This window comes from Numenius arquata, chromosome 5 (assembly GCF_964106895.1).
Source record: "Numenius arquata chromosome 5, bNumArq3.hap1.1, whole genome shotgun sequence".
Taxonomy (NCBI): Eukaryota; Metazoa; Chordata; class Aves; order Charadriiformes; family Scolopacidae; genus Numenius; species Numenius arquata.
In genome coordinates, this window is record NC_133580.1 from 47707550 (window position 1) to 47725105 (window position 17556).

Below are 17556 nucleotides of genomic sequence, written 5' to 3' on the forward strand. Positions count from 1 at the left end.
TAATCTGCTCCAGAGGCACACACGTGCACGCCTGCCACCGCTGCTCCGAGCAAAACACGGTGCTCTAACTCATGGCCCAGCCCCTGCCGAGATGACTTTTTTCTTTAAGGGGACGAGGAGAAATGCTAGATGCTGGCGCCAAGGATATTCCAGAGAGAGTAGCGTCCAGAGACAAGTGGTCTGGGCCTGAATGGGTATCATTCTGCACACAATAGTCACATTTCCTCACATTAATACCAAGGTCCTTTTTATGTCTCGACGCACAATGCTGACCCACGCGTTCCATCTGATAACTCCTGTTTTAGCAGTTTGATGTCAGCGTGGGATGTTGGGCTCCCGAAGCTTCCTACACTCTAATGGAAAGTGGATACACCAATTGTGTGCTGGGGGAGGGGGGCGGCCTCCCTCCGAATTTCCTGGCAAGGGTGTTTTCAAAGCAGTGCTTACGAAGCCAAGGGAGGTGCGGGGGGGTTTGAGTAGCGCGGGTGGTTCTGCACGAAGGCAGCGTTCTCCCTTTTAAGATGCTTCACCTTAGGTTTGCTTTGGGTAGCTTCCCCTAGGATTTTGAGGGCCCTGTCCCTCCTGTTGGCATGGAAAAATGCACCTTCTTCCCCTGCCCCAAACTTAATGGCAAAACCTATTGCAGCATTTTTTTTTTTTTGGAGGAAAAAAAAAAATGATTTGCTCTTACAGTGCGTGCATGTCTGAGGAGCTGGTGGGTGTGACAAATGACACAGTGCTCAGTGCTCTTATCTTGTCCTTGCCTCTGTGCAAGAGCTCTGGTCAGTCTGTCTGTGTTGTCTTCCTCTCTCTCCAATTCCTCTGCAATGGCCAGGGAGGAGTGCGAGGCGGTAGTCCTTCACCTGCCCAGCCATTGTGATGTCTGTGCTGAGCGTTACTCAGGTGAGGATTTCCTCCCCACCCTGCCTGCTCCTTTCCAGCCTGCTCCAGAAACTTGCAGCTTGTTGCTTATTCCCACCTGCCTTTAACTTGGGTGGTAGTTTAAGAGGGATGGACCCAGCTGATTGTAGGCTTTTTGCTGCAGGTCAGCCCACCACCCTGTCATGGGAATGTGGGATAGTTGGGGCATATTTATCTAATAATACTTCACCAAAATTATTCAAAGCTGATGGGGATTTGAATCCCTACACAACCACGGCAGGACAGCAAAGCAAAGGATCCTTTTGAGATTCTGCTTGTGCAATCCTTCACTGCCAATGATGAGTTAGAAGTATCTCCACTGCTCCTAACAAGCTACTTTTGTGCCATGTGCTGATGTGGTTTTATTTATATTTTTTTTTATGGCAACAGATTCTAAAAGCAGAACAGTTTGCTGCTCACAATGTCATTCAGCACAAGTGGTTGAGGCTCAGATTTGCTCTAAAGACCTCTAAAGAAATCACCAATGCCCAGATAAAATAGCTTTTTTTTTTTTTTTATAATAAAACCCCATCGAGTCGAACCTTAAACCTCATGCCAGATCCTTGGTGTTTTTCTGAGAAAATCATGGAAGTGCTAATGTAATATTCTGCTCTGATTTATTAGCCTACTTACCATGCAGATGCACTGGGGGGTGCATATAGATCTAAAGTCATGTGCCCTGACACCTGCAAGGCCAAAAAGTTCCCGCTATCCAATTTCCACTTCTTTATCCCAAAGAAATATGGTCTTAAGATGCTGCAGGCATCTAGCGGTGGCTTTGCTCCAAAGACTTTTGGGTCTTCTCAGGTGTTAAGGGCAGCACTGGGGAACTGTAGAAGGGAAGGGATGGAAAGGGGATCTTAAGTGAAAGGAGATCTCTTGACGAAAAAGGTGAAAAGCCTTAAACTTTGGCATATGATGCCCACGGGTTTGTTTTCAGGGTTGTCTTTACATAGAAGATGTCATTATGTAAACAGGGTGTGGAGGGGGAAGCAGGTCGGAGATTTCATTTCTCAGTTGCTATCAGGGATGTTACATAAAGGGCAGCTGGGATGAAATCCCTTTGGAGTATACTAAATAAATTTCCTGCTGTGTTTCTCGTGTCCAAGTATTAAATCTTCTGGTTCAGGTCAAAGCTGGATGGGTCCTGCAAATGGTGGGAAATAAAAAATGAAGGTATGCCACAGTGCCCTGGCAGGGCTCTGAATGTGTTGACAGGAGGCCACAAGCGTTAAGTCTCATGTTTGCAATTCATCAGTGTTGCTAAAACTGAAATGAATTTGCAGCAAGTAGCTTGTAGCATATTCAGTAATGCTGCGTGCTTGTGTGCATGCATCCTAGAAATTCGGGATATGCGTGTTGCCTTGATGTGGCTGCCAGGGGATGTCGGAGATGCGTTGCTGACTTTTTGGTTTTCCCCTGGGCAGAACTTGGAGCACAGCCTATCAGATAAGGTCGGCCACCCCTGGCAGCTCTCCTTTAACTGTGTATGAGGACAGAGACAATAATGCCCGTAGCTAGCTAGCTTGCCTAAAATAGACTTTTGCAGCCTGCTTTGTCCAGCAAGGAGGACCACAAAAATAGAAATGGAAATTTTGACCTCTTGAAATGTGAACCTTTTGAAATTTTGACCTCTTCTTTCTGTTTAAGTATGCTTAATCCTGACATTCAGGTGTGAAATCTAGTTATTACTCCTGGTAGCGAGTCATAACTCATGATTGATGGATAGTCTCTTCCTTGTCAGTAGAGGGTGAATCCATGGTTTTCTGCATCCATTTTTTTCCCCATTAAGGGCTCCTCCATGGAGGTGCAATGGTCAAGGGCATTGCATCTTTTCAGCTCCTCAATAATCAGAGGGAAGCAGTGGTAGTACCATAAAGGGGAAGAAAATGGGCGGCAGGCTGGTGGTGGTTGGTCTTAGGCTTTAGCCAGGCTGTCTCCCAATGGATGTGTCATGGGCAACCTCATGCAGGTTTTTATCCTACATTGCATAGTGGGTTCCCCCCACAGTAAGTAAATGGGTGGTTCATAAGCCAGGCAGAAGAGTACTTGGGAAGTCTGTGTGGTTTTTTTCCCCCCTCATTCTTCGTGTGCCAGTATATTTGATACTATTCTTGAGTAATGTTACAGCACTCCAGTGGGCCTTTAAGATACCAGCCCAGAACTGGGATGGCCATATCCAGCTGTCTCCTTTCTCTGGATCAAGTTTGCATGGCTTGTTGCCTGGATGAAATGATGAATGAGGCTTTGGGCCTTCCAAAGCATCACTTCTGTACCCAGAACAGCTTTTTTTGAGAAGTTTGAAAGATCCTTATCCAACAGATGTAATTAAATGCTTGTGCTTCTGTTGACAAAGCAGCACGCGGTGCTCATCCGAGATGAGCACCTGAGAGAGCTGTCAAGGGAGAAGATTGATACATGCTTGAAACTGATAAGAGGAACCAAGAGTTGCTGCATGATAGAAGGACAATGTGAATTTCTGTTGTGTTTGCATGCATCCATAAGGACAGACTGCAGATAACACAGATACCTCTTCGTTAGCACGTGCTTGCTATTGTTCAGGGCTGCGGGTATTTTTTGTCTCTCTAGAGCTATTTCTTGCAAGAGCAGAAAAACCAAAACATGTTTTCTCTTCAATGAATATTTATGGCTTCCAAATCTTCCAGCATACTTTTGCATATGTAATTACGCTGTAAGTTGAGTAAGTGAGTGTTAGAGAACTACAAATATAAGAGCCTCAGGAAAGGCTTGATGTTTCTGGTTTATTTGGGTGCTTGCTTTTTAATAATAAATAGCATTTTTTAGATGAAACAGCTTGTGTTTTCCAAAAGATGTGTCAAAACTTGTAATAATTGGGACTGTTACACCAGCAGACTTGACTAGTTAAGTGATGCATTTAATCACATGTACAGCATCCAAGTGAACTTTGGAAGAAGTTGGGTGATGCAACCAAAGCCTCTGAACTATTTTGTATAGTGGGAGATAAAGGCAATCCTTTCCCTCTTCTCTGCTGCAGTCAACTGCTCCCAGTTTTGAGTTGCAGCCTTTTAACCCCATTGTGGACATGACTTGGATTTCTGTTTGATTAGGGATGGTTTTAGTTAAAGCAGCTTTCTGTGCGCAAAAAATAATTACTTTTTTGGAGTTCTGGTGTTCTCATGTGAATTGCATCATCAGCTTATTTTTGGAGAGTAGCAGGGCTGGGCTTGAAGGTGCCTGTGTGTTTGGCTAGCCTGTGAAATGGGATTACAGCAGTTCTTACGGGTTCGGATTTGAAGGATATTAGGATATTTCCAGATCTGGAAAGGAAGCAAAAAAACTCATCTGAATAGCTATAACTGTATTACATCTCTGTACTTTTCCATAGCTTGGCCTCTGGAAAAGTTTTTGGTCTTCAGTGGGTTTTTTCCATGCTGTCACTATGCTCATTTGAAAGAAAACTGTTCATATGTTTCATGTATAATTTTGGTAGCAGCTCAGTCTTGTGGGTTTTTTGGAGAGTGTGAAGATGAAGACATTGAAGGAGAAGGATGCACAGACAGTACCTGTGGTACTAGTGATGCTACAGAGAAGCTGCCTTGGATGCAAGCAGTATGGAGTGGGCTTGTGGCAAAAACCAGTGTTCTATTTGTTTTTTAGCTTATACCTGAAAAATTACTTCATAGGTACCCTAAGAAAATGTTAATATTGTTGCTTGGATGTTTGAACTGGGAACTTCCCGGGTACCCCTGTCCCTGTATCGTGGCTGCATGTTAAGTGACACTTAATAGTCTCTAAACAGCAGTTTTCTTTCCCAAGAGCTCTGTTGCTTTACACTTAGATTTATGGAGGCAGCGTGGTGAGTTGACAGGACGTTAATGTGCTCATCTTCGAGTCACTGCGTGCGATCTCTCTCAGCCCGCTCAGTTGGAAGTGCCTGGGTGTTATTGTTGACTCTTTAATGAGGACAAGAATGGTTTCCAGACGAGTGTGACTCATGCAATCTTAGCCTCAATCTATCAAACAACGATGCATTGGATTAAATGATTACCTAAAGGATTAGGAGTTAGATTTTTTGGGGGGGGGAAGTGAAGAGTAAAAATACATAGGGAATCTGAGGAAAAAAACAAACAACAACAAAAAAAACCCAAACCCTGCGAACAGAAGAGGCTGCAAGACACAAACTCCAACAGATCTGATAATGCCAAGGGCTGCTTCTGCACTTAGTCTACACTTCCAAAATGGGAAATGTTATAAAAATTGAATCTCTCTTTTTCTCTAGAGATCATCCTCTCCTAAGAGGGCGGTGCTTCACCTTGTTCTGAGCCTTCTGCTTGTTTCCTGCTGCCTGTCAGGTACCTGCAATAATAACAGTCTTCTGATTTTATTTTTTCCTTACCCTTTCCAGCTGAAAATGAAAGTGCTGGCTGCGTGTTACTGCACACATCAAGGAAGGTAAGTAAGGAATGCTGTATGATCAAGCTGTTGCTTTTTTTTTATCATCTAGAAGCACAGAAAAGGATTTTGAAGTACTCTGTGGGGATGGGGGGGTGTTTTTTACTGGCCTAAACAGAAGGCACATTAATGTCTCTTTCCTTGAATTCCTCTGCCTTTATTTAAACCTTAAAGGCCATGTGCTGCTTGTTCTCCAAACGTTTTCACTGTAATTCTGATTGTTCTGCTGCTTTTTGTCCCAGACAATTCCTTGACATGTTAATTCATCACTTTCTCTTCTGCAGCTGCCTGCAAAGGGATCCAAGTATATACCATAGAGATTCAGGCTCCTGAGCTCCTCTAGAGCCGAAAGCAGAAACATCCGATAGACGTTGCTGTGATTTGGTTTCCTGTTTATTCCAGCTAATCAGATCTGCCTTCACGAGGTTCAGCAGGAGTGAATTCCCTGGAAACACACAGTCTAGGAGGACGATTAGGAAACAACACTTAGTTTACGCTTGGTCTTGAGATTGTAACTCAATAGTGATAAGGTGGAAATGCAAAAACACAAACCATCCTTGTATAGGCTGTATTACTACAAACCTCTGACTATGAAAGTACACAGAAAGCATACAGAGAGGAAATGGGTTGATATTTAATACCACATGCAGTCTCGGTCTTTGGGACTGTGAGGCATGGCTTTCAGTTGTCTTGACTCTTGCCTCATCTGCCAGTTGGAGGGGCTGGCTGGCCGAGTGAAAACTCGTAGCATCGCTGATCCTGGTAAATCATATATTGTAGGCTGCTTTGAAGGTTGTAACTTGGGTTCTTAAATCTGTGTACCAAAACTTCGGGTGCTTTTTAGAGAAGCTCAGTGAGCTCTAACTCTGCTTTCTTTTACACCTCTAAGACAGCTCAAATCCTGAAAAGGTATTTCAGCAGACTCAATTAGTAGGGGGAGGAAGAGAGTAGAAGAAACCTTCCCCTCAAGTTTGGGGAGGGAAAAAAAAAAAACCAAACCAACAAAAAAACCCACACAACACACAACCAAAAAAATCCCAACCAACCAAAACAAACCCACCATCAACAAAAAATTTAAAAATTGTAAAAATTATCTGTTACTAAGTCATAAAAGTTAAAATAAGCTGTTCTGTGCTCAGGAATGGAAGTGTCTTTGTCAATTTGTCTTGTCTAATACTAGTGCCGAGGTTTTCTGAGTTGTATATACTTGACTGAAAGTAACCGAAGAACTTAATCACTTAAAGTGCAAATTCTAAGCCCAAATGCAGGATCTGCCTCTGATAAGAATAGTTGGAAACTGCTAACACACAAGTGTCTTTTCTATTTTATTTTTCCTTTTCAGAGTTGTAGGATTCTTGCCTTTCTGGCGTATAATTCATGCTTGAGCATTTTTAGTGTGCTCTTGAGCAACAAATACTGGGGAGCTAGCATGCTTTAGCAGGGCTTGAGAAAAGATACTGTTGCCAGTTTTTGCCTCCAGGGAGGACAAGTGGAAATTTTGAGCTTCAAATGCAAAGGGAAATAAGGACCTGAGTCACAGAGGAGATAGCTCCAAGTGTCTGGGAAGAGGGAATCACTAGAAGAGAAGTGGTCAGGTCAGAAGCTTTGTCTGGAGATGTTTACCTCCTAGATTGTCCTCATCTCTGGCAGTAGCCTATGATTCTTGTACCCATTCAGGAGTGCTGGAAGAGCAATCTTTGTCTTGGGCAAGTTGCTATCTGGCATGGGACTTAGTAGGCATAAATAAGGAGAGGCTCTTTGACATGGTTTGAACTACTTAATGATCATCACTGTGTTTCTGAGGGAATTGCCCTGAGTGACCATGGCCACAGCACAGGTAGAGCTCTGCTCAAGACAACATGCTTCTTGGACACCCCTTCTTGTAAGGTTCTTGCAGTGTCTGCAAGTGGAGGTGGTCTCCAGTCACAGAGCAGAGAACTTGCATTTTTGAGCCTTCTTCATGAGTGTTGAGAGCTCTTTTTTTGCACAGATCAAGTGTGGAACTGTGTCTTATGGTGGTTGGCCAAAAGACCTGTCTGAAGTCAGGGGAGGCTGTTTGAATGTGTTTCCCCTTTGGCACAACAGCTTCTGTTTTTTGCCATGATGCAATGTGCAGCTTTGCAATCAATGATACTCAGTGCAATTAAAACGGCTATTGGGTAGCTGTCTTGGGTTTCTTGCTAAGCAGTTTCAAGCATCAAGTATCCTGGTGTGACTTGACTGTCTAGCTAAAAATATTTCTGAAGGAGCAGTCATTAATTTCTCCTGAAACCAGCGGGTGTCCTGACTGGAACAGTTTTGTTCTCTCTGAGGCGTTGCTGTAGCAGTGCTTCTGCTAATTTGATCTTGGTTTGTCTCAAGGAGTGATGTATTGATATCTTTTCATGGTGGCTGGTTGCCTTGCAATGTTTAATATCTATATCTTCCCCAGCGTTATGGGAGTGATAATAGGAGCAATATCCATCCAAAGGACCAAAAGCAGGGGAATAAAACAAGACTGAGGTATGGAAAATGATTTACACAAGGCATGGTCTGAAGCCTGTGGCAGAGCTGGAGGTGACTGGCAGTAAGCTGCTGAAAGTGCCATCCTGCCACAACAAGCAAACGATGTTGTCTTGCACAGCTCACTGGAGGATCAGTGTTGATTGAGATGATGTGGGCAGATACTGGCCCTCTTCTGAATGCCTTTGATTAATTTCTGCTGTCCTTCAGCTATCCCTCAACTTTTCCCTTCCCCTGTTCTGCTTCTGGTGGCTTCTCATGCATGGAGGAAGTTGGTGACACAAAGCCACTCTTGCTTTTTTGAAAGCTCCTCAGCATTGTGGTACTCCTGATGCTCTTAACCTTCCTTATACCTATGTGGGTACCTCCTCTGCTATCCACCTTGTTAAATGCAGTCTAGGTCATTTGGCCTCTTTGCTGTTTGAACCTACATCCAAGGTTGGATTCTGCAGGCCAGACAAGCTGAAATGAGTTACCTCTGGGAGATGGTTGCTGGTCATATGATGACCCCATGAACACCAGTGTTACAGATGGTGATAGGTGTTTTAATCTGTTCCCATGCAGTAATAATTTGAGACTGACTTGGCCACTTGCAGTTATATGATCTCTTCTACGTGGACTTGTAACATAGCTGTGTTACTGTCTCCTCTCCCAAGAGCAGATGGTAATAAAGCCTTGGGGGTGGGAGCTGAAATCCTTCAGAGAATCCTCCCTCTTGGGGATGCTGTGCAAGAAGTGATTGATGCAAAGTAAAACAGTGCTAATTGCAATGGATGTGTACTGACAACTTGATAGTTGCTGTGATAATTACAGTAATTAGTGAGATATTAGCATATTTTTTTTCCCTGTGTCTAGGCTATAAATGGAAAAGGTAGAGAGGGTATGTGAGAGGAAGGCATCCATGAGTCAGGCTCTGAGAGGTGGTCTTGTAACTTGGGGGAGAATGTGCCAAGGTCCTGGTTGTGGAGTTAACTTGGTATCAGATTTGTAAAAGCATCTCAGAGCTTGATTCTGACTGAGCTTAAGGGGAATTGAGGGTTTAAATGTATCTTGACAATCTAATTCTCAACATCATGAATTCAAGCGTGACTGGTTTTCCATCGGAAGGAAGATCCATATAAGAAAGTGCAGTTCCCATTTCCTCACCGAGTCTTAAGCTGAAGGAGAGGACAGGACTGTCGGTCCTTCTTGAACAGTACTGTGAGTGCTGTGTGTTTGGAATTCCAATGACTGTGAAATGGGAACAAGGCATTTGTAGTTTGATCATTCAATTAACAAACTTCACAGCTGGCAAATACAGAAAGGAGGTGAGGTTTTGTAATACAGCATAGCTGTTGCTTTTATCTCAAGGCCAACAAGTCTGGGACAGCAGAGGGAACCAGCAGAGAGCTGAGACAGTATCAGCCTCTGCTGTCTTTTTTTTTTTTTTTTGCCTCCCAACACACATTGATTCAAAGCTAAATATTATGCATGAAGGAAGAAAACTTCCTTGGATGTGGGAACAATAGAAATTTAGGAAGGGTCAAAAAGGTCATGGGCTGGATGGCATTACCCATCTCCCACTTCAGGCTCCCTAACTGGGAGCACTGGGGAGAGATGGTTCCTAGTTTGCGAAGAACTGGGTCAGGTTGCACTGAGATGCATAGTGGTAATTTTTTCATGCTACTGAGCTTGGATTCCACTTCTTCCAAAAAACTTCTCCCACGTTCCTGCAAAATTCTTGAATTATTTAAACCTAAAGAGGATTTCTAAAGATACCTTAAACATTTTTGCTCTTAGGCTAACTTTTGTGCTTTATCCTAGGCAACAAAACTTCTTTATTTTAATTCTGCTTTCTGTCTTAGGGTGTAAATGGTGCCTAGGCATTCACCTATGGTGACTCTATTAGGATAAGACTTGAAAATGCAGACCTTCAGTGCATTAATGATGTAACATAAAACTCCTTTTCTTCTATAAAGTGATCTGAAAAGCCAAAGTGATTCCAGAATAATTGGTTTAGTGGCAGTAACTTCAACAAAACTGCTTGTGAGCTACACAGATCCTAGGCCTCTGCTGTTAGCTACACATAATACCTATCTAACGCTCTGACCTCTTCTTAATGCAGTACCTGAAATTAAAGAATTTTGAGGAAGAAGTCAGAGCCCACCGAGACCTGGATGGGTTCTTGGCCAGAGCCAGCATCATCCTTGATGAAACAGCCACCTCCTTGGATGATGTTCTTCGAGAGATGCTGAAACACTTTGCTGAAGACCCTGAAAACATGGAGCCAAGCTGCAACTTTGAAAAAATCATGAGCACTTTATTCACGGATTCAGGGACCCCACGAGAAGGGAATGGTAATCAACTCTTGATTTTCTTTTGCCTGTGTGTTGCTGTTAAGTTGTCATTCTTTCCATTTGTGGTGTATTGAACACTCACTGCTGCATGGTCCCCTCACTTGTATGTTGCATTAGATACTGGGAGTTTATTTTTCTATGTTACCTAGGCTGAGGGGTCTCAGGTTTCTGGGATTTTTATGTTTTGGTGGAGTCTTGCCCCTGTTTTGTTAAGATGACACATAGGTGTTCTCTGGGGTGAAAAGTCTACACCACTTGAGTGTCTTGTCTGTTTGGACCCATTAAGTGCACTTATCCTCAGACAAGTGTCTGATGCTCTTCAGCAAAGAGGCACTTGCTGGTGTCCCTTCAGAAATGGCTACTTTGCCTTGTGATTCTCCATCTGAATTCACACAGGCTGGGGAAGTTTGCTTTGCTTTGGATGAGTAATTGACTGGGGAGTGCTGAGCCTTCATGTTGCTCCCAGCCCACTGGAAGGGATGAGAGATGTTTTGTTTTCCTCCAGAAAATCAGCTAGTGTAACTCTAGCCAACATTGTTGGCTCACGTGTCACCTTAAGTCATCAGCAAATGTCTTAGCATAGTCTAAAATGCTGCCTTTTAACCCAAGATGTAAAGAAGCTTAACTAAGCATTGTTTCTCTGTAGGCACCCATGATGTTTCAGAGTCAACAGGAATGAATATACAAACATGTACATCGCACCTCAAATGTAACTGTCACAGCCTGAGTGAATTTGTTTAACAGATATGTCAAGTCCTGAGCATGTAGTAAGCATGTTCATGCTTTGGTTACTTCTTCCTACCTGTCTTAGAGCTTCGCATATATAATCTCTTTAATTTAGGCATTCTGACAATAAAGAAAAATCAAGCAGTGCCATAAAATAATCTGAGAACTGTAATTAGGAAGAGGGGGAGAGAGGGCAGGGGAGTCGGAAGGCAACGTCTCTTGCAGTCCTGTGTGTGTTGAATAATGCTAATCTAATAATCTAATATTGCAGTAGGTTGATGTTGGGAGGAGAAAAGAGCTGCCTTTCCAAACGGTAAATAGTTTAAGGACAGAATTCAAAAGCATCAGGACAAATGTTTCCATCTTTCTCTTTTGTCACTCCCCCACCCTTGGATCAGTCACTGTGCAGATAATTAAGTATGCTTGGTCTTAGCACCCAACTTCCATTTGAAAGAAAATGTTACTTGCAGTTGCAAACCGAAGGTGGACAGCCTGTAACACTTCCTTCTCTTCTTTTCCTAGTTCACCTCTTATCAGATACAATTCAAGGTGTCACAGCGACAGTCACAGGGGTGCAGTATCAGCAGTCCTGGCTCTGTATCATGTAAGTACCTGGGTTAGATGAGCAAAATGCACTGGCTGCTCAAAACTGATAACTCTTCCTGCTGCTGGGAGAAATAGTTCAGAATGTGCCTTTGTAAATCGGGATGGCGGTGCCCTCTCCATCTATGCATCCTGGCCTGTGGGATCTCAGTCTCAGCACTGGGCTCCTTCTCTTTGCAAATGCTCAGGCAGCAGCCTGAGCAGAGATGACCATGGTCTCTACAGGGCATTAAGCTCTTGGACACTATCAAAATCTGGTGTTAACAAGCTAAGAATGCTTGAAGAAAAACTGAGCCAGAAAACGCTAATTACTGAGAAATGTTAATGAGAGGAACTTCTGACAGGGACAAGAAACTGGTTCATGGACTATTTTGCCTGCCAAAGTCTGGAAAGTTGTACCAAAAGATTTCTTAGGTCCTTTGATGAAAACATCTAAACTTTGTAACTGAAAATTGAAGTCAGAAATTCCAACACTATTTATACACTGATTACTTTGTCTGACAATTAATTCAGATACTGATTAATTGTCAACACTGTTAACTGTCTTAAGGGTCTGCTCCAATGTTTAAGAACTGTCACCTGGGATTAATGAGACGTGGTGGCTTCACCCCAGCTTCTGCTTCACCAAAACTGAGTTTTGAGATTATTGTCCTGAAGTGTGTTGCGTGAGCCAAACTGTCCCTTCACAGAGGAAGGCCAGAACCTGAGTCACTGAGCCAACCAAAGCAATGCGATTTGAGTTCTGTCTGTTGCTTTATGCATACGCAATCTCTAAATCAAGTTGTCAAGAAATATATTAATTTCCAGAGAAATTACTAGGGTATGTTAGATAGGTGCCTAAATGCTCAGGGAGCACATGCACATGTTCTAGCCTTCACAACCAGTTTGCTAGGACAACTGTCAGTAGTTTTCCTTCTACTAGCAGTTCTTCTCCTACTCTCTGCTTAGGGCTGGAAAAAAAAATGTAGAGTATTCTGTCTTGGAAATAGATGGTTTGGAAAAAAAACCAACAAAACAAACCACCAAAACAAAAACCCACAAAGAACTTCAAACCAAACAAAAATGCCAACAGACAACAAAAAACTCCACCCTTTCTAATCTCTTATGAAAGAGTAAATAGTGGTAACTATTGTATATCAGGGCACTATTTTGTGAAAGAAGTTAACCGGATAATGTCTGTGCTGCATGCGCTACTGTCAGCTCTACTCTTATGCCTGGCATGCACAAAGCAGCTTGCACAAAGAAGGTTATGAGTTTATACAGTAAAATGGTCTTTCTGTACTGATCAACCAAGAGGGCTTTCGAGCAGTTTTCTCCCCTTTGGATGCCATAGGTAGGACAGCAGCAATAAAAATATGTACATCCTAATCTAGGAAAGGTAGAGGGTGGAATTTTCTACTGTGGCATGTGACATGGCTCTGTGGAGGGCTTTGGAGAGTGTTGATTTAATAACAAAGCATTTCTAGAGGTAATGATACAAATGCTGTTATTATATACGTGAAGCTGAAAAGGGTAGGTTCAGCCTTTCTGTAGAAAGAGTGCCAAAGCTTTAAATGCATCCACGTGAGTAATACTAGCTTCCATGACAAGACTTGATTTGAAAAACAAGCTTACAGCCAGAAGGTGTCTTGTGCAAAACTTTCCTTGTTTCTTCCTTTTGTTACTCTAAAGAGGGTGAAGAAAGTGGTGGGAAAGCAGTGATGAGTTATTAACTATAATTATCTAATTATTGCACTGTATTTCTGCTGTAGCTATTGTGCAACAGATTGTGAACCATATTTTTAGATCTTAGATTTTTCTTGAAGTCAGATTGCAAAACAGCTTCAAAAACTCTGAAGTAAAAGGAAATTGTTGATGAAAAAATTCTCCATGAGAGGGAAGAACCTTTAAGATATCTGCTGTTCTTTATCCTTGCATTTAGTCTATATTCTTTGCTAAATTTTAAATTAGCACTACTGGTTTTTTGTGCACCTTAACCAACTAGTGGGTGAAATATGCTTGAGTATCATGATAGGGTTACATTAATAAGGAAGGGCAGCTCAGAGATATGGTTTTGGTAGTGCTGCTTCTGCACTGATGTTGAGTGGAAATACTAATGCTGAAATTACCTTAGAGTCAGAAAAAAAACTTGTGTAGGATTTTCACTGACTTGTGCAGAGCCTGGCTGCAGGAGAGCATTCCTAATGGACACAAATTTGGTTCCCTGTCCTGTGCTGGAAAGTGTGCTGCTTTTTCTTATCTAACTTACCCTCAGTGAGAAGTGTTGTGGGAAAAACCGAAAGTGAAATAGCTATTCTGCTTCTGCTGGAATCGGTGCTTTCCTGACAGTTTCAGGTCTATTGAACTGCCAGCAAAGTCAGATGTACCATATGGATCTGGGCTATAGCCACATGACAGCAAACTATTAGGGAGTTGAAGATCTCAAAGTTTGAATGTTCCACTGAAGTCCAGGAAAACAACTGGCTTCTGTTTCACAATAGGCTTTAAGGCTTTTTCTTTTTTTAGTTGTCAAGAATGACCAAAACCAGGTCTTGCTGAAGCCATACCAGGGTGCGTAAGCTTATGGAAACCTTAGGACTCCTTCTGTAAAATTCTACGTAACTGAGAGTAGCACAGTACTTCATACCCCACCAACAAGCAATCTTCAGCTCTAGAGGAATGAAGGTTGCTAGGTATTTGTGTATGTGGTGGTTTTCTAACTAGAAAGCAAATCTTCAGAGTTACATATTAGCTTCCTCAGTTGAGGGTGTGATCTCATGCCTTAGAAACCATGGACACAACTCTTTCTTTCTCCTACTCATAGCATTTGCTAGAACAGCAAGACACAAACTGGTATGGAGATCTCTTGCAGCTTCACTGTGAAGCTGCTGGTTGACTGTTTCATTAGAGAACTTGGGATGTGGAGCCAGAAGATAGATATAATTACTTTCTTCCAAAGCGGAATCCTTAGGAAAAGACAAAAGCAAGCTGCTTCATAGTTGGGATTGAGTAGTTGAAGAGCCATTTCCTTTGGATGCATTGATAAGGCACATGGATTGATGAAGGATTTGTTTTCAGGGCATTCGACTGGCTTGCTGAAGCTGTTTTAACAGGTAAAGTAGAGGAAACAAACCTCTCTGCAAGCAGCGAGTGGTTTAGTGATTTGTGTGCTCTGTGTTGCTGTAAAGTTGCTTATTCTGATATAGTGTGTAATTGCAATGATTCCTGTGGAGGAGTTTAACTCAGGAAAAAGCCAGGTGGCTTTTCAAAAAGGGGTATATCGTGAGGTTATTTTGGATATCATGCAAGACTGCTGTTCAAATACAGTAAAGTTTGAGTAGCAACTTCTCAGATTTAATGTATAACTGATGGTTGTGTGAAACGTTACTAATGGATCTCTCAAAAGTAATGCAAAGCCTATTTTGTGTTTAAGGATTTGCATATGTCTAGAGGCTTGTGGGTCTGTAAAAAAGCCACGTTGCTTCTGATTTGGCTGTTGAATAGATCTCAAATAGAGATGCTTTGGTTACTGTGTATTCCTCAGAGTAGTGCCCTTTCTTTCGAAGAGCAAAATGGCATGCTATGGGAAAATAAACAGTTCAACTGTTTAAAACAAATATTATCCTTTAGAGGAATTATTACAAGATTTGGAATCTTGTAAACAAGAGGCTCTTCTCCAAAACTTATAACCATCATCTCTCAAGTGTTCTTTGTGTTCAAAGAACTGTTTGATTTTTCTTTTAAGTGCTCGTTGCCACCCTTGTTGGGCTGTCCCAGGTTATGCTGGAGTGCTGAAGCTCTTGCAGTTGCTGTGTTATGAAAAGAGAGTTCTTAAGTTTAAACCTTTCATTAGGAATTTCGGTCCTGCAGGAGATCTGTTGAAGAGAAGGATGACTCGCTGCAGTGCCTGCAGTGTGTGTACAGGGAGGAGGAGGTGCCGTCTTATGCATTGACCTGTAGGAAATGCTTTTCACTAGAGAGGCTAACTGCTAGAGAGGATGGGTCTTTCTGGATTCCTGCAAAGTGCCTTTACCAGTCCAAAACAATATTCAGCTTGGAGCGCCTTTGTTGCTAAAACAACCCTTTGCCAAGCTACGGGTGAGCTGGCTTGCTGGTCACAGCTTCATTCCTCGCTTGCAAATTCTGGTTTCTGAAAGTTTGTGCCTGGAGCTGCTTGATGGAGGAAGATTTATTTGCAGTCGATGAGAACAAGAAGTGTCATTGTTATTCTGCATTGGGACAGGAAAAGGCTGGCTAGCTGATTACCTCTGCTGGGCACTTTTTCTTACTGCAGGGGATAATTTGTTTCTGAATTAACTTCCTTTCTTGCCCTATTTAAAGAGGGTTTCTGTTTCTCTTGGGTCTCCATAGTTTGACCCTTTTTATTATTTGTTTGGAAATGTGTTATTACTCTGATAACATCTTGGGCGTGGGGCAGACCAGCGGCGTGTGTGACTTGGTGTATCAGTGATTTTGGTGGAGCATTGCCAGTTCTCACCATCCGAGTGCCACGCTCAATGCCGCTAGATACGCAGCCTGGAAAGAGGAGGAGGACAGCGAAAGCAGAAATGCGTGCTGTAATTTAAATGCCCTTTTTATGAGCTCAATTACTGAAGGATCAAAATAAAATTGCTGAGAACACAACCTGGCATCTCATTAAATCATAGACCAGCATTTCTTTGTGTGACTAATACTGGGTGAAAATAGATTTTTCAGCTTGTTGGCCAAACCAAAGGAGAATGAAATTTAGCTAAACCCCAAGCCAAAAGGGAACTTGGAGACTTTGGCCAAACCAGACTTGATTTAGAGTCAGCTGAAAATGTCTTGCTAGTTCTCGGGTTTTTGGGGGCTTTGGCTATTTACCCTTCAGAATTTTTTTCTTAGTGGGAATTTACTTAAGTGCTATTTAAAAAAAAGTCACTTCATTTTAAAAGTGGTTCTCCTCTTGGCCTGAACGATGCCGAGTTTTACCTGAAGTCTTGCATAACTTGGGCTTTCTTCATGTGAACCAAAACTTTTTTTTTGTCCTTTACAAATATTTGCACAAGTCTAGTAGGGACTAAAGTTTTGGTTTGTTTTATATTTGTATCTGGATTCTGAAATTAAAGCAAAAGTGGGAGCTGTGAGCGCTACACCAGGGAGTAAGATTTGAGTCAGCTCAATAACAGCCTAAATTTTAAGAAAAGTTTGAGACACTGCATGATGCACGAGCAGAAGTGACTTGGCCTTGAGCTGTAAGTACTGAGACACCAGCTGTTTTTCCCAAACAAATGGATACAACAGAGCAAGACCAGGCTCAGTGCAGATGAGGCTGCATTCTGCACAAAGGCACTGTTTCTCCCCTCCATGCAGCAATGCGCAGGTGCATCAGACCTGCTCTGTGACATACGTTTAAATCTGGTTTTACTCTAGTTTACCCTCACTAAACCAACTCAGCCTGATTTATAAAGGTGGTATTGACTTAAATTGTGTCCATACACTGTCTTAAGCTAGGTTGGAAAGTCTTCAGTGATCCATGCTCAGTTTTAATGGTGTGGTACTGGGATTCAGATGCATGTGTCAGTATCGATAGAGCTCTTTACAGAAGAGTTGGAAGAAATTGTCTCATAGGTGCGAGAAGCCTCAAACTCCAGCACTGTGGATAAAACTATTTGCAGATAAAAATGGCTAATGATGACAGTGGTTTTCTTGGTGTCTTGTGAATGTGCTCAGTGTTGTTAAACCTTCCAGTACTGCCTAATTGCTCCAAGATCTTGTTGCACACTTTCCCAGTCCCTCAATGTAAAGAAACAGTGGACTCCTGATTTAGGGAAACACAAGGTTCTATATGTGAAAGTGATTCAGTGACAAAGAGCAGGTTTCTAAATATTCAAATTTTCCTGTCCATACCCAAGAAGCTCTTGAGCTAAGTAATGTTGTAGCCCTGGGGCTGGCACTGTTGGCAGGACTATCATCTCTGGAAAGCACAGCCTTAGAGACAAGTTACTGGAGCTGAAACATAACCCTGTCACTTCAGGGAGAAAGCTAGCTACAGAAGAACCCACATGGCTTGCCT

General features: G+C 42.5%; 1 protein-coding gene across 1 annotated transcript in view; it reads left to right on the forward strand.

Moving 5' to 3' along the window:
- The window catches only part of SLC4A11 (solute carrier family 4 member 11), a 75820-nt gene that overhangs the window by 16832 nt on the left and 41432 nt on the right, over positions 1-17556 (forward strand). The window contains exons 3-5 of the mRNA XM_074147453.1: positions 5309-5355; positions 9962-10193; positions 11442-11523. Of these exons, the coding sequence (XP_074003554.1) occupies positions 5309-5355; positions 9962-10193; positions 11442-11523 (361 nt within the window). The remainder of the gene's footprint in view (positions 1-5308; positions 5356-9961; positions 10194-11441; positions 11524-17556) is intronic.